The 21,747-nt window shown below is 48.1% G+C and overlaps 7 protein-coding genes across 7 annotated transcripts; 4 read left to right on the top strand and 3 right to left on the bottom strand.

Annotated features, from left to right (window-relative positions):
- Window positions 1-19: 19 nt before the first annotated feature.
- On the top strand, window positions 20-6,680 carry BDBG_03604 (DEAD/DEAH box DNA helicase). The gene is made up of 9 exons (XM_031721327.1): window positions 20-2,446; window positions 2,516-2,697; window positions 2,769-3,460; window positions 3,523-4,098; window positions 4,172-4,326; window positions 4,392-4,489; window positions 4,555-4,773; window positions 4,833-5,025; window positions 5,091-6,680. Exons 1-9 carry the CDS (start codon window positions 1,398-1,400, stop codon window positions 6,343-6,345), a joined length of 4,419 nt encoding a protein of 1,472 aa, XP_031577842.1. The 5' UTR covers window positions 20-1,397; the 3' UTR covers window positions 6,346-6,680.
- Window positions 6,625-15,751, bottom strand: BDBG_03607 (nucleoprotein TPR). The gene is made up of 2 exons (XM_002626397.2): window positions 15,187-15,751; window positions 6,625-15,132 (listed from the first exon to the last, which is right to left on the bottom strand). The coding sequence occupies exons 1-2, from the start codon at window positions 15,476-15,478 to the stop codon at window positions 9,317-9,319; spliced, it is 6,108 nt and encodes a 2,035-aa protein (XP_002626443.1). The 5' UTR covers window positions 15,479-15,751; the 3' UTR covers window positions 6,625-9,316.
- On the top strand, window positions 6,686-7,750 carry BDBG_03605 (magnesium-dependent phosphatase-1; the record flags this gene model as incomplete). The annotated part of the gene is made up of 2 exons (XM_002626395.2): window positions 6,686-7,094; window positions 7,285-7,750. The coding sequence occupies exons 1-2, from the start codon at window positions 6,886-6,888 to the stop codon at window positions 7,748-7,750; spliced, it is 675 nt and encodes a 224-aa protein (XP_002626441.1). The 5' UTR covers window positions 6,686-6,885.
- On the top strand, window positions 7,972-9,507 carry BDBG_03606 (transferase hexapeptide domain-containing protein; the record flags this gene model as incomplete). Its single annotated transcript, XM_002626396.2, has 2 exons — window positions 7,972-9,227; window positions 9,313-9,507. The coding sequence occupies one exon, from the start codon at window positions 7,972-7,974 to the stop codon at window positions 8,752-8,754; it is 783 nt and encodes a 260-aa protein (XP_002626442.1). The 3' UTR covers window positions 8,755-9,227; window positions 9,313-9,507.
- A 151-nt stretch (window positions 15,752-15,902) lies between the features above and the next one.
- On the top strand, window positions 15,903-19,647 carry BDBG_03608 (transcription initiation factor TFIIE subunit beta). The gene has a single exon (XM_002626398.2). It carries the CDS (start codon window positions 16,087-16,089, stop codon window positions 16,984-16,986), a length of 900 nt encoding a protein of 299 aa, XP_002626444.1. The 5' UTR covers window positions 15,903-16,086; the 3' UTR covers window positions 16,987-19,647.
- BDBG_03609 (3,4-dihydroxy-2-butanone 4-phosphate synthase) lies at window positions 17,101-19,184 on the bottom strand. Its single transcript, XM_002626399.2, has 3 exons — window positions 18,495-19,184; window positions 18,208-18,325; window positions 17,101-18,118 (listed from the first exon to the last, which is right to left on the bottom strand). The coding sequence occupies exons 1-3, from the start codon at window positions 18,556-18,558 to the stop codon at window positions 17,605-17,607; spliced, it is 696 nt and encodes a 231-aa protein (XP_002626445.1). The 5' UTR covers window positions 18,559-19,184; the 3' UTR covers window positions 17,101-17,604.
- BDBG_03610 (F-box domain-containing protein) lies at window positions 19,556-21,536 on the bottom strand (the record flags this gene model as incomplete). Its single annotated transcript, XM_031721328.1, has 2 exons — window positions 19,556-21,413; window positions 21,511-21,536. The coding sequence occupies 2 exons, from the start codon at window positions 21,534-21,536 to the stop codon at window positions 19,556-19,558; spliced, it is 1,884 nt and encodes a 627-aa protein (XP_031577843.1).
- Between the last annotated feature and the right edge of the window lie 211 nt (window positions 21,537-21,747).

Consider the following 21,747-nt stretch of genomic DNA (forward strand, 5'->3'; position numbering starts at 1 on the left):
TCTTTTTCACTTTTTTCACTTTTTTCTTTTCTTTTTTTTTTTTTTCTTTTTCAGTTTTTTTCTTCCCTAAAGAAATTTACTTTTTCCATAAAAACTTTAAACGCTGCGCATCTCAAAGCATCTCAAAGCAGGCACACTTTGATGTTGCAGGACCTTTTTATACATATTTGTTTTCGCTCATTTTTTTTCTCCCTCAGATCAGCCTAATCAGCCGATTCATGATATGTTTTGCACAGGACCTGCGATTCTTGATTCGGGGAGACTACGGAGTACTTTAAACGTGGTACGGAGTATTCGGTCCACCTTCCGTTATGGCATGGCATCCAAGGAGACAGGTCATGTGATTTTCAGCCCCTTTTTATCTCCCATCTTTATTCCAACCTCAACTTTTATCTTTCTGATCCTATATCAACAACTTGCCAGTTGTCACTGCTTACCGCCTTTTCCTTTTTTAGCATATTGTGGTTAGAATGAGTCGTGGTAGTGAATTGGCATATTTCTGATTTATTTGGCATTCTGTCTCTATGCAGACGGTGTATATCCTTGGTAGTTAACACATATACCCCCTGATCGTCTTCGCAATCATTCCTGAACGACTTGACAGTGTAGGAAGTCATCTCCGCTTTTCTCTTGCTCGGCTGCTTTGTTTTCCTATGATGCCCTGTCATTTCTATGCCATGTAAATTGACTTTGAAGTCTTCGTTTCATCAGCGGCACGGAACGGTAGTGGCTTTCCTGTATAAGAATGGATAATCCGAAGCGAGACACAACTACCTTCCGCCGCCTTCTAAGTACTTTCAAAAGTCCCGCTGCTTCGGCCTCTTCTTCATCGTCTATTTCTTCCCCTTCCCCTTCATCCGCGCCATCTTTCAAACCGTTTACTGTGCCTCTGCCGAATTCGAAATGGAAGAGGGGACAAGCTAAGTCGACCGTGGTTAGCCGTGATGGCAACGATAACAATAGTCGTGCTACTACTATTGGTTCTCAAGCTTTTCCTAGGCGAACTCAACATCTACCACGACGTCTGGGCTTTTCAAGTGGGAGGGAGCTGGGTTTATGTGATCAGGATCGGGATTTGCCATTCGATGCGTTTGGTTGGGAATCCCTACCTCCCCTGTTTTTGCTTGCTATTACAGGCTGGTTATTTCTGCTACCTACGCTCTATAAAGAATAATGGCTAAGGGATGTTGTCTGTTGAAGATCGCGAGCTATTGGCTCAGCTGGAAACCGAGAAAGAGCAAAATCAAGACCGTTCCGAAACTTATGTCCGGGATGAAGAATCGGCTGATTTATACGGCCCCACGTTAGGCCCAGGGCGGCAGCAAAATAGCTCGAGATTTTTTCAGTGCAGTAGGGAACTTTTCTTTCCTTCGCCTCTGTCTTGAAATGTTTCTGTGATGGTAGGCGTGTGTGCGTCTGCATTCATTACTGACGATCTAGGTGCAACTGCAATGGATACTCCTGCCCGCGGGGATATCTCTAGCTCCACTGATATTGGTCCTTTTTCAAGCCCGTCGCTCGCGGTAAGGGCCCGAAAGAGACCACCATTATTTTCCAGGGATGTCCAAAATGATGATGACGAACCTAACCAGTCCCAATTATCTGCCAATACAATCTCCTCCCAAGGATCGCGGAACGGAGCTGCCATTTCATCATCGCCTCTTAAATCTAGTGGAATCCAACTTAATCATGCACCGCCCATAATACAGGGGATCCGACTTGTGTCTACCCATGAGCTGCCAGATCGGTTCCGTTCTATTTTCTCTTTCCCTGTTTTTAATGCTATACAGTCCAAATGCTTTCGTCCAATCTACCAAGGAGACGATAACTTTGTCCTCTCGGCCCCTACTGGAAGTGGCAAAACTGCAGTTATGGAACTGGCTATCTGCCGACTAGTGACAAACGTCAAGGACTGCCGGTTCAAGGTGGTTTATGAGGCACCTACCAAGTCTTTGTGCTCGGAAAGATTCCGTGACTGGCAAACCAAGTTCTCCTCCTTGGACCTCCAATGTGCGGAACTTACTGGTGATACTGACCACGCACAGCTACGCAACGTTCAAAATGCCAATATCGTCATTACAACACCTGAAAAATGGGATAGCATGACAAGGAAATGGAAGGATCATATTAAACTAATGCAACTCGTGAAGCTGTTTCTCATCGATGAGGTTCACATTCTGAAAGAGACTAGGGGAGCCACACTGGAAGCCGTGGTGTCTCGAATGAAATCTGTCGATTCCAATGTCCGATTCGTTGCGCTCAGTGCCACTGTCCCAAACTCTGAGGACATTGGGGCTTGGCTGGGTAAGGATCCCACTAGCCAGCATCTCCCTGCTCACTGTGAAAGGTTTGGTGAAGAGTTCAGACCAGTCAAGCTGCAGAAGTTCGTCTATGGTTATCAAGGAAATGGAAATGATTTCGCTTTTGATAAAGCCTGTGAGGGGAGGCACGTAAATAGCTTTCCATACCCACCTCCTTGACTCCGTTCTCTTCAGTGACTGATTTGAGAATTTAGACTCCCTGAAGTCATGGAGAAACATTCGAAGAAAAAGCCAATTATGATATTTTGCTGTACTCGAAACTCTGCGATCGCAACATCAAAGTACTTGGGCAAGCTATGGACATCCACGAATCCGCCTCGTCGCCTATGGAGTGGTCCAACAAAACCTGTTGTAGTTCAAAATCCTGAATTGAGAGGTATGTATATTGGGACATCTTCCTTTTGTTACGCTATCTTTTAGATGGATTAATATTCTGATAAATCTAAGCAACCATTTCCACTGGTGTTGCATTTCACCATGCTGGCCTCGATGCTAGTGACCGCCACGCCGTCGAAAGCGGATTTCTTTCTGGACAAATCAACGTGATTTGCTGTACATCGACATTGGCGGTCGGTGTAAACCTTCCCTGTCATCTCGTGATTATCAAAAACACGGTTTCTTGGCAAGATAATTGCTGCAAGGAGTATCCAGACCTAGAGATGATGCAGATGCTTGGGCGGGCGGGAAGACCTCAGTTTGACGACAGTGCAGTTGCAGTCATTTTAACAAGGAAGGAAAGGGTAAATCATTATGAGAAACTTGTTGCTGGAACGGAGCCTCTAGAAAGCTGTTTGCATCTAAATCTGATCGACCACCTGAACGCGGAAATAGGCCTTGGAACAGTTACAGGCGTTGAGTCTGCTGTGAGGTGGCTTACCGGGACTTTTTTCTTTATTCGTCTCAGGAAAAATCCTGCTCACTATAAATTAAAAGAAGGAGCAAATAGGTCAGACGAAGAAGAGATGTTGAAGGAAGTCTGTGAGGAGAATATTAAACGCCTGCAAGAATGCTCTCTCGTCACTCCAGAGGAACCCCTGAGATCGACGGAGTTTGGGGATGCGATGGCTCGGTATTACGTCAAGTTCGAAACTATGAGATTGTTTCTCTCCTTGCCGCCCAAGGCGAAGATGTCTGAGATTGTAAGTTGTCTTATCTCCTCCTTAGCTAATTTAATCGCAGCTAAACGTTTCTCATTGGATAGCTCTCTGTCCTCACACAGTCCGATGAGTTTCGAGAAATTAGGTTAAAGGCTGGCGAAAAGTCGTTGTATAAGGAACTGAATAAGGGAAACGGCATCAAGTTCCCTATAAAAATTGACATCGCCCTACCAGCGCATAAAATATCTCTACTTATTCAGTCTGAGCTGGGCAGCGTCGATATCCCCATCGGCGATCAGTATCAAAAGCACAAGTTATCGTTTCAGCAAGATAAGGGACTAGTATTCTCCCACGTAAGTCGGCTTATTCGATGCATAACCGATTGCCAGATATCCCTCCAAGACTCGGTGAGCACAAGGCATGCCCTTGAGCTTGCGCGGAGTATAGGTGCCAGAGTTTGGGACCACTCCGCATGGCAGATGAAACAGATTGAGCAAATTGGTATCGTGGCTGTTAGGAAACTTGCAAATGCTGGCATTAATAGTATTGAGGCTATCGAGGCGACGGAGCCACATCGGATAGATATGCTGTTGAGCAAGCATCCGCCCTTTGGCTCAAGAATTCTGGCGAGGGTTGCGGAATTTCCGAAAACCAGAGTCTCGGTCAAACTAATGCGGAAGGTGAGGACACTAGATCGGGTTTGGGAAAAGGATAAAAATCTATTTGTGTACCTGCTAACCGTTAGGGGCAAAGGATATCAAACCTAGGAAATCAGTACGGGTCGGTTTCAAAGCAGAGATCGGGTTTATGAATGAAAAGCCCCCTACTTTCTTCCGTCGGAAACCCGTATATGTCTGTTTCCTTGCAGAGACATCGGATGGGCGAATGATAGATTTCAGGCGTATAAGGTACTTTCTCACAAAATCCTGCTCGCAAGAGCCTGCATATCCAGTAGCTAATTGACTCCATGAAGTGCAACCAAATTGCAGAACGGCCATGACATTTTCCTTAGCGCCCAATTGACCGATGTCTATCAGTATATATCATGCTTCGTTATGTGTGATGACATTGGTATTGCAGCGACTAAGTTTCCTTTCCTCCCCCCTTTCGTTTTCCACATTTTTAACATTTTTCAGCGGGAACATTGCGACAGGCAGAGTTGAGGCATGATATCCCAGCTTCACATTTCCCAGCGCAGAAAACGGAGCCCCCTGATAATAAAAGCGAGTCGAAACCCGCGATGAACACATCGAGGAGCCGTAGCAAAGATATATCCAAAAAGGGGCTAGCAAGCCGGAGAGATATGGATGAGTTCGAAGATGACGGTCTTGACGACGTGGATCTGATTGCTGCAGGTACGCCTCTGATATATTAAGCTGCAATGTATTTTTGATTCTGACTGTGCGCTTTGCAGCTGAAGATATGGATTATCATTCGATAAATGAGGTGGATGGAAACGACGATCAGGTACGGACAGCATCGGTTGCCCACCGGAAAGCAGCATCCGGTAAAGACACCAAGGACATACATACGGTCAAGACTATCGAGCCAGTTAGACTTGAGAATGGGAATTGGGCTTGTAATCATCGCTGTAAGGACAAAACCAGGTGAGTATACTTATATATACTGGGAATACACATCCTGTTCGACATATATACTAAGTTGTATATAGTTGTAAGCACTTGTGTTGTCGGGATGGAACCGATCGGCCGCCAAAGCCGAGCAGGAAACAGGAGCCCGCATCTAACGGCCCAACGAAGGCTACTACTACTTCGAAAGCATCCTGGGACATCTCTAAGTGGACAAAATCCCAGGGTCCTTCGAAGCAGAAGGGCAGAAAGTACGAGCAAAAGGAGGAAGTTGAATTTGTTGACCTATGCGACGACAGCGATATAGGTTGCAAGCCTGATACGATTACCACTACCACCCGTTCTAAGAAAGACACAAGAGCCCGGAAACAGTGCCGTATCGACGATAGTATAAGAAAGGGGGGATCGAGCAGCAAAATGTCAACACCCACATCATATCCGCTCTCTAAACATAGCCCATTAGGCCTGTCGTTTCTCGACGAGTGTGAATTTCAGGAACCAGAAACACCCTTCGGAAGAAAAGAATATTCCAGCGATTACGGAACTTCGTGGATTGATGAAGATCTTCCGTCCCCCAATACTTTATTGCTCTCCTGCCTGAAGAAAGGGAAGAAAAAAGCAACGAATGCAGGTGTTGACATATTCGTAGATAACGAAGATATCACGTTCCATGAGCTTGATGACGGAGACTGCAGGGACGATACAATTTCTCCCCTAGCTCTGATGAAAGCGGATAGCAAGACATATTTTGTCGATGATATCAGTGACAAACCCACGTTAAGTCCAGAGAAGGACTCGAGCACATATGATTCCTTCCTATCGTCGTCAACAACGAAGCCAGCTACACTTCGAACAAACGACTCTATTTCTACTGAACGCACTTCGACCACCACCTTATTCCCATTACATGAATTCAATTCTACCGCCCTCGACAACAACGCTCCTGATTCTAACGATCTCATCATTAATCATAATCCCTACAACAAGGAAAACACCCTCCCATCCTCATCATGTATCAAACGTCCCTACGGTTCCGCAGTAGTCAATGACCCCATGATCAGCGATGGCGACTATGGCTACGACACCGAAAATACCACCTCGAAGAAAAGGCGCAAGAATAGCGCTGCGGAAACTGGCGGTACAACAGCCGGTTCCCCTCGTCCTCTCACCACAGCCACCACTTTAGACCATTTCCCTGATATCGTCGATAACCCATCCGCTAAGGATAACACAGAGGAGGGCCGGAGCTTAGAAAATGGCAGTGGCGGCCCGACCGGGTGGGAGGCGGTCGATATGTCGCTCTTGGAAGAGTTTAAAGAATTTGTAGAATTCTTTTAGGGACGGGGGAAAAGGACGCTAGGGCATTTTTACTGTGTTGATGTGAAGATAGAAGCAAATGGAGAGAGGGGAATGTGGAACAACTGATTGCTTGCTTAGCATGGAATCGACAACTATGTTTTTCGCTATTTTATCAGGCGTGATGAGATACGATATGATATTATAACTGACTTGTGGCATGGCATATTTATATATACCCAGATACATTTTTTTTTTTTTATTTTCTAGCTGTTGGTTTTTTTTATTAGGAACTGCATTTTAGCAATTATACAGAAACTAGTTTTATATAGCTAACTATTTATCATAATTAAAAAAATGACATGATTTCCACGATCCTACTCTTCTTCGTGACAGAACGTACTGCTCGCTTGGGTTCGGCTACAGACGCCGGCGGCATTGCGAAACTCACGTTGAGAGAGGATTTACAGTAACTATCCCATCCTAGACCTTATCATTAGTTTCCTCCCATCTCGTTTGTAGGGGCCAGGTTCTTCACACGCCGTTGATATTTTGTCTTGATAATACACTCAGGCCACCCAAATGGCCAGAACAAAAGGCGGCGGCTCAGAAGCAAAAGCCCAGCCAGCCCTCGAAGATCCTACGGTTGCGCCATCGACCTTCAATGACGGGCTCCCGTTGCCTAAACTCTTTGTTTTTGATCTGGATTATACCTTGTGGCCGTTTTGGGTCGACACACACGTTAGTCCGCCGCTGAAAGCAAAGGACAATAATTCGCGATGCGTGGATAGGTATGGCTGGCCGGCCCTTTTTAATATCTTCCTTCTTCTTTTCACGCTCTGTTTCCCGCTCGCCGTCACCGTCACAGATTGAACGTGACTATACCTGCTGTACTTTGTAGATGAATGAGATATAACTATAGTCATCCTACTTGCGACTGACGTTTTTTTGTTCTTTGATTTCGGTGTTGGGTATATATAGGTGGGGTGAATCTTTCGCATTTTACCCCGCCGTATCCTCCATCCTACACGCATGCCGCTCGCGATCTATACCCTTAGGCCTTGCATCGAGGACTCACGCCCCAGACCTCGCTCGAGATATGCTTAAAACACTATACATCATCCCGTCCTTCTCGGATAACCCGGCGGCAGCAAACAATCGCTCCGTCCGCGCCCTGGACTTTTTTGACTACATTCAGATTTTCCCTGGGGATAAGGCGCAGCATTTCACACGAATACAGCAGGCGAGTGGCATACGGTATGAGGATATGTTGTTTTTTGACGACGAGGCTAGGAATCGAAATGTGCAGACGGAATTGGGGGTTTCGTTCTGTCTGGTGCGGGATGGGATGACGCGCGAGGAGGTAGATCGCGGTGTCTGGGACTGGAGGAAGAGGATGAATATTACTACAGGTGCGGATAAAGGACAAGGAGCAGAAGTCGAATAGCAGGCTATTAGACAGATAGGATAGAGTTAGGATGATATATATTTAGATATCCCATTAGAGAAGCCTTTCAACTTGTATAACTATCTGACGTAGCCCGTCTGCACACTCGTTATCGATAAGAGACAACAACTTCAATCAACGCCAGAACAACAGACATCGCCCAGATTCACGATTTTTCAAACCATTATCCCTTGCCATAACAAGACTACACAGCAGCAATTATGTCCACAAACCCAGCTCACCTCAAACCCTCTTCCTCCCGCCACTCCTCCTCCTCCCACAAACCCTCCACCCCAAGCTACAAACCCCCGGTAACCGCGCATCCTTCCACAACCATCTCCGAATCCGCCAGCTTCCAGGGCATCCACCCCATCTCCATCGGTGCAGGCACCGTAATACACCCGCGAACCAAATTCCTCTCCTTCGAGGGACCCATTAAAATCGGAAGCGGCTGCATCATAGGCGAAAAATCCGTAATTGGCGGGCCGCAAACTTCGCCAACCTCACCAACCGCAGCCGCAATAGACACCGGATCCTTCACCATAGCACCACCACCACCACCACCAACAACAACAGCAACGACGACGACAATCCTAGAAAACTCCGTCCTCATCGGACCCCTTACCACCGTCAGCGCTGGCACCCACATTTCCTCCTCCGCAACAGTGGATACCGCTGCCGTCCTGGGCCGGCGCGTGCGCGTCGGCCAGCACGCGAAGGTCTGTCCCAGCTGTTGCATTCCGGACGATGGGGCCGTTGGCAGTTGGATTGTGATATGGGGTGGGAGTAGTGGTAATACTGGTGCTGGTGGGAGCCAGTTACAGAGACGGAAAAGGGCCAATGGACAAGCGCAACAGTATAATAGTGATGAGACAGAGCTTGGATTTGGGTTGGGGGGAGCTGTCGTGGAAAAGGGTCGGTTAGGGGTGCTGGAGAAGGAGAGGGAAGGGTTGGTGAAGTTGATCGGGGCTGGGAGTATTGGTGGGGGAGGGAGGAGGAGGTGAGGTTTGGTATTTTTCTTTTTTATTGGGATAAATATTTCTTGTTTTTTGTTTCTCATCTCAGAGGGCGTAGCTTGCTTGCTCAGCCTTGTTTGTTTGCGATTTAGCGTCCTGGATACCCTGCGGAATACTACCAATGTTTACGGTTTCTAGAAAAATACTGCTAGAAGATGGAGAATAAATATGATAAGAGGCCCCTATGACCCTATGAAAGCCCATGCACATGCTTTTCGATCCGAATAGAGTACATACATACAAAGTAGATATGGATAGAAATCTCGTCCGCTTTGTTCCCTCGCCTTGCAAGGGGAGATCGGGGAAAATCAGGAAATAGGATGTCACAAAAAAAAAACCAAAGAAAAGAAAACGGGACGCCAGAACAGAAATTATAATGATAGAAAAGAAAAAAGTAAAATAAAAAGAACGCTCCCGGTGTTCAAAATATCACCCCTGAAACAACGAAACAAAATAGAAAGGTAGGAAAATACAAATGAAAAATCAGTGACCTCTAGGATCAAACAAAATGTAAATGATATATCCCACTGACTGGTCCACACAAAGGTCCCTAAGATCCCGCACCGCCTCCACGAATCCTCTTCCCACTTCCACTATCACCACCTTCCCCACCATCATCTCTGGCTCGCTTGTTGCCCTGAGGAATAAACTGACGGGCGTGAGCATTGAGTGCACCACGTCCACCTCTGGGACTCGGCTGCCCTTGACCCTGGGGTAGATTGCCGGTCTGAACGTTTTGAGCGCCACCGCGACCTTGAGCACCTCGGCCCCGGGCGCCGCCTCGCGGTAAACCGGAGCCTCGACCTATGCCCTGTTGCGGCTGCTGTTGAGGTGGTTGACCCTGACCTCCTTGCTGCTCGGTAGCTTGCGGGCCGAACGGATTGTGTTGCTGGCTAGGTGGTACTCCGCGCCCTCTACCCCCCCGAGAAATTGGAAGCCCAGAGTGGAGCGCGCGAAGCACATTCGCGCCGGTACCACTTGCTGGGTGATTGCTCTGCGGAGGCCTGTTAGGGAGAGATGACGCAGTCTGGGGTTGGTTCACTTGTTGAGCGGGAGCTGCTTGGTTGGTTTTGTCTGGCGGTGGGGGCTGTTGCTGCTGCTGTAATTGTGGGGACTGTTGTTGTGATTGAGGGGCTCGTGCAGGAGTCGCCTGCTTAGGTTTCGGACTTGCAGCAGCCGCAGCAGGAGGTGCGCGTTGAGCAGGGGCAGGAGACGGAGATGGTTGTGGTTGAGGCGTTTGAGATGGTTGAGGGGGTTGAGGTTGAGGTTGCACTTGTGTTTGCGGTTGAGGAGTTTGTGCCTGTGAGGTCGGGGTTGGAGCACCGTCAGGATGTTCAGTTCGTGCTGGTTTTGGCGCTGGTGACTGAACAGGAGTGGGAGGCGGAGGTTGGGCTTGGGCGGTAGGCGGTTGGGCCACCGCTGCTACTGGCGCTGGCCGCGCAACTTTAGCAATCTCCCAAACTTCAACAATAGGCTTTTGTGGTGTTTCAATGGCCGCCTTCTGAACAACTTCGATTTTAGCCTGCGCATTTCTCGCACGTCCCTCAGTCATGCTCAGCTTCGCCAACACTCTCTTCTCAGCTAGCTCAACAGCAGAGCCAATTTTCTGATCTCGTTCCTTAATAATCGCCTCCCTTTCCTCACTGAACTTCTTCTCCAACTCCCTGATGGCGTCGGCATTTGGTGCCGCTGCAACTTGCGCCTCCTTGCTCGCCATAGCTGCTCTTTCTTTAGTCACGGCATTCTTGATGTTATTGCGAACGATCGCTCTGATGGTCTCGTTCTTAGCTACCAGCTCCCTTGCCTGAGCATCACTAAGCTCGGGAACGCCATCCGGTTTAGAAGCCGACGCGGTCGCAGACTCTAGTTCTTGCTGGTGACTCGCTTTAAGTTTTTCAACCTCCTCTTTGTGGATTGCCTTGTACTCAGCAAGACTGTTATTCAACGTCTGCTTCATCTTATCAACCCGTTCCTTGACTTTTTGATCGATTGTCGCTTCCTTCTCAGCAAGTGCAGCCTCCAGTCTTCGGATCTTCTCCTCGAGGGCTTTAATTTTCTCAGCAGCTGCGCTGTCGTTCGCTGCAGGCACCGTCCCCTGGACAGCAGGTGGCCTTTGGGCATCCGTAACGCTTTGGTTTACGGGGGCGGGAGCTGGAGTGTGAGTGGGGGCTCCATCCTCTGGTACCTTCGCCTTCAGCGCATTCAGTTCTCCCCTCGTGCGATCCAATTCAAGTTGGATAACCTCCTTTTCCTGAATTGCCGTATTTAGCTCCGCTTGTTTGGCCTGAACCCGAGAAGAGAGTTCCTTCGACCTTGCTTTAAATTGATCCGTGAGGGTTGAACGCATGATTTGAATCCGTTCCTCTCCTTGCTTAACCTGGGCTGACAATGTTGTTATTTGGGTCTGAAGTTCATCTCTAGCAGAAACAGCTTCGTCGCGCTCTTTTTCTAGTGCAGTAAGCTTCTCCTTGAGCGCTTCCATTTCCACAGGGTCGATACGGTCATATTTCTGTAGAATGTTTTGAGTCCGTTGCTGCCATCTGTCCCTATCTGCCTGTAGTAGTTTGAACTCTCCATCCTTCGTTTCCACGATGTTCTCCAGTTCTCGAATACGAGTTTCCAGCGGACTTATTTGTTGTATCAGTTCTTCCACACGAGCAGACTTCTCTGTTAGGGCAGTTTCTGCTTGTTTCGCTTGGTTCCTGAGGGTGACACTGCTTTCCCTGAAGAGGTTAAGTTCATTGAGAGTATCCATTAGCTTTTTATGGTTCAAGGTATTATGTTCAGTATCAGCTTCAGCACGACGTTGTTGTTCAAGCTTGAGCCGAGTATCATCGAGTTGAGATTGCGTGTAGTCGAGCTGTTGGCGAAGGCGTTTGGCTTCCTGAGTCGATAAATGGTATTGAACATCAACAATTTCCTTCTCTCTTCGCAGGAATTTAATAACCTCTTGTAGTCCTTCTAGGCTAGATGCTGACGATCCTGACTCGTCAACATCTTCTGGCATACTCTCCTTGTCGCGCTGCAGAGTTGAAATTTGCCGGGTAATGTTTTCAAGTTGCTGGTGAAGCAGAGTATTTTGATTGACAACTTCCTCGCGACGTCGATTAAGCTCCGTTATTTCTCTTTCGTATCTAGCTTTCATTTCATTCCAGTTTTCTTCCTCCCGCGAAAGGCTATTTTTGGCGGATTCAGCTTGGGTTCTTAAGTCGACGACTTCAAGTTTAAGCTGACTGGCTTCTGCTCTAACAATTTGCAGATTTTTGGCTGCTTCGGCATGTTTCACTAGCTCGTTTTCGTAATTTTGTTGAGCATGCTGGGCAATTTCGGCCTGGGCTTTGAGATCTTGTTGATGGTACTGAGCAGCAGCCGTATATCGTTCTTCTTGCTCTTTGAGTCTGGAAATTTCGGTCTCCAGCATTGACTTTTGATCATCGAACCGGCGTTGGGAGTCAGCTTCCCGGTCACGTAGTTTTGAGAGTTCATCATTGGTCATAGCAAGCTCAGAGGTAATTTCCTCGACACGCTTTTGCAGTTCAGATATTTTGTTATCCTTCTCGTCAAGCAAACGATTGGTGTCTTCTTGATATTGTTCATTTGTATCAGTGACCGATTGAAGACGCTCCTCAGTGGATTGACTGATGGCCTTGTAATCCTCCACCTGCTCCTTCGCGTGTTCGAGGTCAGATTTAGCCAATTCAAGATCCCGTTTTAATTCGGAAATTTCAAAGGCCAACTCTTGCTCTCGACTCAGCCCACCCTCACCCGCTGCGATCCCAGCTTCGGTATCAGGACCAGAGGGAACAGTAGCAGTAGCAGCGCTGGGCTTCCGTTGCAAAACTTCCAGTCGTTCTTCCGCACTCTTAAGCTCGACAGATAGCTCGTCAACTCTTGATTGCAAATGGTCACGGGTGGATTTCGTGCCGATGAGTTCTTCACGGACCGTGCTAAGGCTGGTAACTAAATCGTCAATTCTCTTTTGATTTTGGCTGTTTTCATACTCTCTCCGTAGCGTTGATTTCTTAGCTTCCTCCATTTCCTCGTTGAGTTTTCGCTTGGTGGTTTGCAGTTCAGATTCCAAGTTCTCAACCGTTGACTGAAGGCGCCGGCGGCTTTCAGATTCCAGGTGTTCCCGTTCATTCAGCATAGATTGGAGGTTCGCATTAAGAGAATCGAGGCGTGCACGTTCGTTGAACAAAGATTCATTGTCCTCCACCAATCGTTTCTCGATCTTTTTCCAGAGGTCTTTTTCCGCCTTCAAATTTGCCGATTCTCTTCGCAGACTATCAACGAGCCCTCTTGCCTCCACCAAATCCTCCGCCACTTGTTGAGTCCTTAAGTCCTGTTTGTTCGCATTTTCCATGAGAGTCGCGTGCCGTTTCTGAAGCTCAACATTTTCTCCCTTAAGTAAATTGAAGTTGGATTGGAGGAGTTCAGCGCGCTGGACGGCGGCCGCCAACTGGCTACTTGAGCGACTGATCTCGCTTTGCAGCTCACTATTTTTCCTCGTAAGATCATTAACTTGCTGTTTTAGGGATGAATGGTCGGTGGCTGTTTCTTGCCGGAATGAATCAAAGTTAGCTTGCAGCTTTCGCAGAAGCTCCGTATAGTTTGGAGCCTCTAGGGACTGCGAAACGTTATCTCCTACAGCAACAGGAGCCACTGCACCCAATGGAAGAGACTGTGAAAAGGGGGATGTTGATTCTCCGGTCTCTCGGCGACGTGTAAGCATGCTGCGGAACGTGTCTCTTTCCTTGATATAACTCTTTGTCTGAGCAATAAGGTTTGCCATTTCGTCCCGATATGTTTGGACCCTAACACGCAGCTCCTTCAGTTCTTCTTGATCCTTCTGGTAAGATTCGTTTTTCCGTCGAGCCTCCTCTCCCTCCATCTTATCACCGACATCCCGGAGCATCCTGCGTAGTGTGACGTTTTGCTGTTGGAGTTCATTCAAATTCTTGAATGTCGTCAAGTGTCGTGTAATAAAGCGGCCAGTTTCGTTCAAGTCCTGCGCTATATCATCCATTTCGCCCTGGGCTATCTTCTCTAGCTCTTCCCTGTCGTAATCCTTCTCGTCTGACCCAAGTAAATGTACCTCCATAACTAAGACCTTAACCTGGCAACTCAGATCCCTTAGCTGCTGTCTCAATATCTGTCCTTCACGCTCCAATCCTTCCACCTGTCCCTGCCACTTCCGCGCTTCCCTCGTTGCGTCATCTCTCTCCTTCCCAGCCGTGTCCAGGATATTGGACATTTCTACAACTGCAGCCTCCAACCGTGAATGATCCGCCCGAAGCTCATCAATTTCAGGTTTGCTTGACTCAAGATCCTGTACCATTTCATCCATAGTAGCCCTTAGCTCTTGGTTATTTCGTTGTTCGGTAGCGAGAAGCGTCCGCATCTTATCGTATTCGCTGTACATTTGCGTTAGGGTTAAACCGCCCTTAGAACGCGAAGCCCTCGGTGAGAAAGTGCCAACAGGGGTGCTTGGCCTGAGGGGCGTGGAAATACCAGCTCCATTCACTCCCTGACCAGGACTCATTGGTTGATTACGCGCGGCTGAAATTTCCGATTGTAGCTCTCTGACATTAAGTTCAAGCTCCGCAACACGGCGTTCCGCGGCCTCTTTGTCAGAATGCTCTGTTTCAATCTCCGCGCGTAACCTCGAGATCTCTTCTGCAGCGTCATCTCTTGTCTTTTCTAGGGCTAATTGACATTCCTGCACACGTCGCTTTGCAGTCTCCGCGGATGTCTGTTGCAATTGCGCTAGCCTACTCGAGCTATCAAGTTCGATTCGGAAAGATTCTGTGGCCTGAATGGCTTCTTCCTTGAGCTGTTGAATGGTGGCCAGTGAGTCTTCATATTTTTGCTCAACCTCATCCAGGCGGGATTTGAGCGCGTTCTCGCTTCGCCGTAAGGCATCGATATTAGAGCTAGCATCCTCGTTTAGCCGTTGCAGCTCAGATATGCGAGCGCTCTTCTCCTTCCGGAACTTCAGATACTCGCCGGATTTAGTTTTCAGCTCGTTTTCGAACCATTCGTTATTCTTCTTCAAAAGTTCTAGCTCTTGCTGGAGGCTTTGTTCGCGGAAACGCGTGCTTGAGGAGGCTGAGTTCGCGGCCTGTAACTTTTGTTCCAGACTCGAGACCTCGCGTCGTAATTCGATTGTTTTCTTATGCTGAGTCGATAGTTCCTCCGCTAGTTTATCATACGCATTGGATTTGGAGTCCAGTAGTGCGAGAGTATCGCGATTTGAAGTCTCCAACGAAGTGATTCGGGCTTTTAGGCTACTAAGCTCAGATTCACTGGTACTAGTAGATGACCTCAGAGTCGCGAGTTCGGATTCTAAGTTCGATCGCGTATTTTCTATTTCAATTTTGTTAGTAGATTAACAAGCAATAACTAGCAATGAAATATTACCTGATTCTTGAAGCTTGCCGCGAAGACTGGTGATTTCCGCCAACCCTTTTTCGACAGAGTTTTTAAGAACCTTCACTTTTGATTCCCCACTGCGAACAGCATTTTCGAGCTCAACATCCAGCCGTAGTTTATCAGATTTCAGTTCCTCTGCCTCGTGAGCCTTGGTGGAGATGCTTTCCAGGAGCTGATTGACTAGCTCTATTGTGGGATTTTGCGACAAAGTAGTGAGAGTGGTTTCGGGAATGGAGTAATGGGAGGAGAGGAAGGGAATATCGACCTCGGCGGTAGCCATGACTGCAACCAAAGAGCAAGCTTGCTCTTATGATTAAAATTTAGGCGTAACAGGCCACGCAGATAGCCGTCTTTCTGCGCTGACGAGCTCGACCGGAGGGCTTCCCAGATCAAAACAAATCAGAATATGGGCGGTTGCTGGTACTGCTTATGCAATAAAGTTGTAAGACACAGCGCCCATATAAAAAATGATTTTTATCTCATGGCGAGGCAACTAGGGATAAGATCCGTAGCTTGAAAAGCATGAAGCAGTGACCTAGTAGAAGGCTTGACAGCTCTCCGTTTGTTGATTATCGCAGGCCAAACAACCTGGATTGGCAGAGAAGAGAGTCACGTGACTGAAGGGTAAGTAATAACTATCACGTGATCTCAGGCAAGGGCATGTATTCGCCTCAACAGGCCCAGAAGACCTACCAACATCACATCGGGGATGAATCAATCTGATCACACAGGACATTCAAGTCTTTGATTTACTCTTCATCCATTCACCCGCATCACAGCTGCGATTACAAGCTTGCAGACAATGTGGATGGCCCAGCCAACCTCGTAGCGAACACTGAGCAGCGGCTTACTGCGTCACTCCGTCTTTTTCACATTCTCGCTCGCATCATGTCCTACTTTCAGAACCAGATCAGCTCGTTCAACAGCAGCGTCGTGTCTGCTGCAAATCGTCTTCCACAAGATCGACGAACGGCCGGAAGCAACCTCGCTGCTGCTGCATCATCATCCGTTGTTACTGCAGCTGCCAGCGCACAAGCTGCTAGATCTTATTCCAGTACACCCGCTGCGAGTGGCCGCCGACATGATGCGGATACCATCTATTCTCAACCGGCCAACACCGGCACGGGGAAAGATATCATGACCCAGGTCGTGTTCGCTATCGACCATATGAAAAGCAAGGACTACGCGCTCAAGTTTGCGGATATCCTCTCCTACCTCTCGCTCCAGCAGCAGGGACATGACCCGGGCTACATTCAGGCACTGAAGCGCATTCTCCAGTCTCACGATAAGGTGGAATATGATCCTTCGGGTGCTAATGGGGAGGGTACCTTCCGGTTTAAGCCTCCGCATAATATCCGCTCAGCCGAGCAATTGCTTCGAAAGCTTCAATCCCAGCCGACGGCGCAGGGCATGAGTGTGCGTGAGCTACGGGAAGGGTGGCCCAATATTGTTCAGACTATCGATAAGCTAGAGAAGGAAGGAAAACTGCTTGTTACTCGAAATAAGAAGGACGACCACCCCAAGATGGTGTGGGCGAATGATCCTTCACTCATTCAGCATTTTGATCCCGAGTTCCGGCAAATCTGGGAGAAGATCAAGATACCCGACCAACAGGCGGTAACTGAAGAGTTGGAGAAGGCTGGAATTACATCAACAAGCAAGAATAAGGTGGCCAAACCAAAACCAAAGATCGAGCATAAGAAGGTGAAGAAGGCACGACGCAGTGGGAAGACTACTAATACACATATGGTAGGGGTGTTGAGGGATTACTCCCACCTGAAGAGATGATGAATTAACTTATAGATGCCACGATAGATTTTGTATCTTTGCTTTATGCAAACTTTTTTTTCTGAAATAGCTGCAAGGGTAACAGAAGACACACGGAACAAGAATGGTGGGGTTGTCTTTTATAATGTTACGGAACGGAGTTAGCGTCCGTATATTGTTTCTTTCTTCCCTTTTTTTTTGGCCCTAGGATTGAGCTTTTATGTATATGGTAATGCTCTCCAGGCTTAATGGATTTCAGTTATAGTCAATAAACAAACATCACCTCACCAGGTGGGAGCTGCATTCCTTACATCTTCCTATCTCCGCTTGAACGCTCTAGCAAGCTGTACTGATTGGAACATTCAAAACCAAACCAACTCTCTATGTCTAGTTAACTAGGGAATTGAGAAACCAAAAATCCGAACAAGGTCTAGCTGGTCGCTGCTCACTAGTGAATTCCTTTCTTTTTGATGGAGAGGGGTCACAAATTTCAAGCACAGCAAGAAAAGACCAATACAACAGAGCTGTCGACGGGGTATAGAAGTACGGCGTAATATGAACACTGAGGATGAAATGATAAAATACAACCCAAAAGGCCCTATCAAAACAAGCAACGACAATCGCAGTCGCACAAAAAGTCTAATGTTTCCCATTCACCTCCACACCTCCTTCTTTCATCAAATACTCCCTCAAATCCTCAATCGTACAAACCTTTAGACCCCACCGTTTTCCAAACTCCAAACATCTCTTGCCCCGCATCATCCCATTCCCCTCCATCGCCGGCACCCCTTCCACCTCCACTCCATCCTCAACAAGCTCACAGATAACAGCCGCCTCTGGCTTCCCTGCCAGCCGGCAGAAGTCCAACGCCGCCTCCGTATGGCCGGGTCTCTCAAGGACGCCGCCAGGTCTAGCTTGTAAGGGTAGGATGTGTCCTGGTCGGCGGAAGTGGGAGGGCTGGACGTCTGGGCGGGCGAGGGTGCGGCAGGTAAGAGCACGGTCATGGGCAGAGATACCCGTGGTGACGGACGGGTCGGTGGCGTCAATAGTGATTGTGTAGGCTGTGCCGTTTGGATCGGCATTCTCGACGACCATTTGTGGGAGATATAGATGCGTGCAGAGGGAGGCGGGGATGGGGGCGCAGATATAGCCGCTGGATTTATTGTTGGTTAGATACTTGCTTTCTTTTTCTCTCAATTGGATCTTAAACGAGAAGTGAAATATAATGTGTGTAACACATACCTGCTCCACCGTATCATGAACGCCATCCTGGCCGCAGTCACCGAGTCCGCAGAAATGATCAGATCCCCTTCATTCTCCCGGTTTTGCGAATCGAGGACTACGATGAACTCTCCATTTCCTACATATAGTAGAAAACGCACCTGTTAGCTTTCTTATCTCTGTCTTAGCTCCTTTCTCTTCCAGCTTTTTCCGGAGTGGTTCCCGAGTTTGACCCCGCAAAATCGAGCGTGGTTCATGGAGGGGCAAATTTTCCCAGGAATTAGGAGAAAAACAGCATGTCTTCTTACTGAACGCCTCTATCGACTCCTCAATCGTGCTGAACCGCAGGTTCTCGTCTGTTTTTGAAGGCATGGGGTGCGGTTGTGTCTTCTCCGTTAACAGCTGAGCTGCTAGAGATGTAATGCGATTTGGGGGCGTGCGGAAACTCGTCCAGTCACAGCAACAGCGCCAGAAAGCTAAGCAAGAGCCTGGCAGAGCACTACTCCTTTGGTCTCAGGTAATAAATAAGGTGAGAAAAAGCTAATTCGTCCGTTTCCAATGCGAGTTTGCTCTGCGCGGAAGTCCGTTCGGCAGTTCGACGGCGGGGGAGAACAATGGGCAAAGAGGTGCCTTGACGGGAAGCAATTAATATATACAGGGAAATGTCAACGATGCGACGAAATGCTTTTCTCTGTGTTGAACTCGGCGCGCGCCACAAATTGGGCTTTCTGGCTGAATTTGGCGGAGGCGGAATGCTGACGGGAATCAATCGATTGAGAAGGGTCAAAAAAACGAAGGGAACTAGAAGAACATCAATGATCGTGACAGTGGTATCCAAAATAATATATGTACACACGCACATATATATAGTAGAATGAGACGGGCAAAGAAAATAAAGCGGTGTTCCAAGCGGGTACGAGGATCGCAAGAGATTGATTATGAGAGGAATTAATAATTGTTTTCTTATTTCGGGCGGAATATTTTACATATTCCCGCCACATGCCGCAATGAGCCTCGGCCAGCGCTGCGCCTAACTAACGGGGGCGGGTGACAAACCTCCGTCAAAATGCCAGTGCTTTTGCTTGCACAGAATAGCTAGCAGTAAGGGAATAATAATAATATATACGGAAAAGTCGTAACAAACCAATCCACATAATTCGGCTTAGATTAATTATCGACTGTTATAAAAAAAAAAAAAAAAAATGCGACAAGCGCCTATAATAAACCATATATATCAAAAACTGTATCCAAGACCAACAATCTCATCATACCTTCTTCCCTAATCTCGCAAATCACCCATCCTTTATATATCTTAACCAAATAGAAAACTAGATTCCAAAAGTTATATACATTTATGGCACGCAAATTCTCATGCTCCCATCCCAAAATCCCCCATCCACGTAAGTTCTTGCTGGTGCGTTCGAAATGACTTAAAAACAGTCTCCGCGTACAGAGCCCTCTTACGCTCCTCATCGCGCCTTGCAGCCTCTGCCATTTCTTCTTCATAGATCTCAGCCTCCTTATTCCAGTCATGGCCAGCTTTACTCGAAAAGCGCAGACGACCAATCCTGTCTCCGGTCCAAATGAGGAGCTCGTCGTCTAGCACATCGCTGTAGCCTGTGGGCAGGATTTTACGAACGATATCGGAGTCACCGGTAGCATACTCATCGGTCCGCCTGTAATATTCCAGATCATGTGAGCTCGATGGAATTGGGTGCGTTGAGTCTAGTTGACGTCTGCGATGTTTGGTGTCGTTGCTCAGGTTCCATCGTCGTACTTCGGTTCGACCGTCTCGTTCGACCCATTTGATATACCCATTCGCGTCAGTGAAGACGAGACGAGTGCCATGGACCGCCACGGACAAAAGCTTCGAGCCAGAAGCACTCTGCCGATTGAGACAGATACCGTCCTTTACAAGTAATGAGCGTTTCTGGGTTTGGAAATCTCCGGGGGTGGAAGGAGTAGAAGCCGAGAACATTTCAAGAGACCCGCGTCCCTTGTACTCGCCAGCTGCAACGATGGTGTGGTTATTTTGTAGCTCGGGGCATGTTACCGAGTACGGCCGGGGGCAAGCTGGGATAGCTGTCAAGCTACATATTCGTGCACCCGAGTGGGCAGTGCTCAGTAAACTAGACAGGTTGCGGCGATCATATAGCAAGATCGCTGAAAAGCGCCCGGCAACCACGATTGAGTTTATATTCGGCGGGGGTGTGTGTAACACCGAAAGAGGAACAGGCTGGAACAATGATACGAATCTACTGTTGTAAGGAGGCATGGGGTAGTGTATCCTAGTATCTGATCCGGCACCACAGAACCTAGGATCATAGATATTGAGGCTCCGGGTAGTGCCCACGGTCAATGGCGCTGCATACTCAGTTTCCTGAGAAAGCGCGAATATCGACCACGGGTATTTCTGCTGCGATACTACCTGAAGAGTGGATAGATCAACCTCATTCAAAATGTTACCTACCGCGATATAGGCAGCCTGGTGGAATGAATCGACGCTCACACATTCCCCAATGCTTATGAAGTCGAGGTTCGTCGGCCTTGAGGAGAAGGGCTCATGTGCTCGTCTTGATGAATCCGTCGTAAGGGCACCCCGTGCACTTGTCTCAACAATTTTCCCTCTCGTATTACGTTTACACAGGCTCGACCGGTTAAGATCCCACAGACAGAGCGTCCCGTCATCGAGGGGCCCGATTATCTTATCTGATCCTCCGTAGCGGTAATCTTTCAAAAGACCCATACCCTTGACTTCACGTTGAATAATGGCATCATCCCCATCTTGGTCCGCAGCTGCATACGGCTCTTGCAGCCACTGGATGGAAATGGGGGCATTCCGAGCGATGTATTCTGAATACCAGTCGACTTCCTCCCCCTCGTAGGAAGGATCCCAGTGGCTCGCAGAGCTGGCGGGTGGGCTGGTCCGTCTGTCATGGGCTCCGTCTGCATCCGCATGCGCGGACTCGGATGATTCCGTAATGCTGCCACCTTGAACATGGCCCGTCAGCAATGCATCTATAACGGAGCCTGGGTTGTTGGCGCTGTTGGTGTTGGGCCTCCGATTGTGAAACAAAGCATTGCGATCTTGTAATTTATGGTTAGCTGCCTCATAGCAGTGTTGGCGCCATATCGAATTGTCGCGGCATATGTTAAAGAGCCGCCTGGAGACAACCTGGAGGGCAGCCAGTTCGCTTGGGCCGATATCTATCGACGATGGGTCAGCTCTAATGTTGACGGCTGGGTGCCGAAGCGAGAGTCGGGTGTTATTGTGAGCTTACACTCAAGTATCCGGGAGACAACATATGTAACACAAAGGCACACAACGAGAACAACAGCAGCAGATGCATTGCGGGTAAATTCCAGTTCCAGGTTCGAGATTCCCCTCAATGCAGCTTTTTAGCTTGGAAGCAAGAGTTGGTTCGAGTTGCAGGTCATGTGATTCCTCCACGCCCTTCCGATCCCATGCAGATATGGAAGTGGACAAAGATAACTATATATGGCATTACCCCAACATCATCATTTATTATCATTACTCCGTATAAATCCAACATATAGATC

The sequence above is a fragment of the Blastomyces gilchristii genome (assembly GCF_000003855.2).
Source record: "Blastomyces gilchristii SLH14081 genomic scaffold supercont1.5, whole genome shotgun sequence".
Taxonomy (NCBI): Eukaryota; Fungi; Ascomycota; class Eurotiomycetes; order Onygenales; family Ajellomycetaceae; genus Blastomyces; species Blastomyces gilchristii.

What these genes read in the sequence shown, in the direction of transcription:
- BDBG_03604 (XM_031721327.1), top strand. Translation starts at nt 1,398, where the DNA reads ATGGTAGGCGTGTGTGCGTCTGCATTCATTACTGACGATCTAGGTGCA. An exon ending in AGGCGAAGATGTCTGAGATT is followed by an intron (nt 3,461 to 3,522) that starts GTAAGTTGTCTT and finishes CTCATTGGATAG; the next exon opens with CTCTCTGTCCTCACACAGTC. An exon ending in ATAGATTTCAGGCGTATAAG is followed by an intron (nt 4,327 to 4,391) that starts GTACTTTCTCAC and finishes GACTCCATGAAG; the next exon opens with TGCAACCAAATTGCAGAACG.
- BDBG_03607 (XM_002626397.2), bottom strand. Translation starts at nt 15,478, where the DNA reads ATGGCTACCGCCGAGGTCGATATTCCCTTCCTCTCCTCCCATTACTCC. An exon ending in CGGCAAGCTTCAAGAATCAG is followed by an intron (nt 15,133 to 15,186) that starts GTAATATTTCAT and finishes AAATTGAAATAG; the next exon opens with AAAATACGCGATCGAACTTA.
- BDBG_03608 (XM_002626398.2), top strand. Translation starts at nt 16,087, where the DNA reads ATGTCCTACTTTCAGAACCAGATCAGCTCGTTCAACAGCAGCGTCGTG.
- BDBG_03609 (XM_002626399.2), bottom strand. Translation starts at nt 18,558, where the DNA reads ATGCCTTCAAAAACAGACGAGAACCTGCGGTTCAGCACGATTGAGGAG. An exon ending in GGAGTCGATAGAGGCGTTCA is followed by an intron (nt 18,326 to 18,494) that starts GTAAGAAGACAT and finishes TACTATATGTAG; the next exon opens with GAAATGGAGAGTTCATCGTA. An exon ending in TTCATGATACGGTGGAGCAG is followed by an intron (nt 18,119 to 18,207) that starts GTATGTGTTACA and finishes CAATAAATCCAG; the next exon opens with CGGCTATATCTGCGCCCCCA.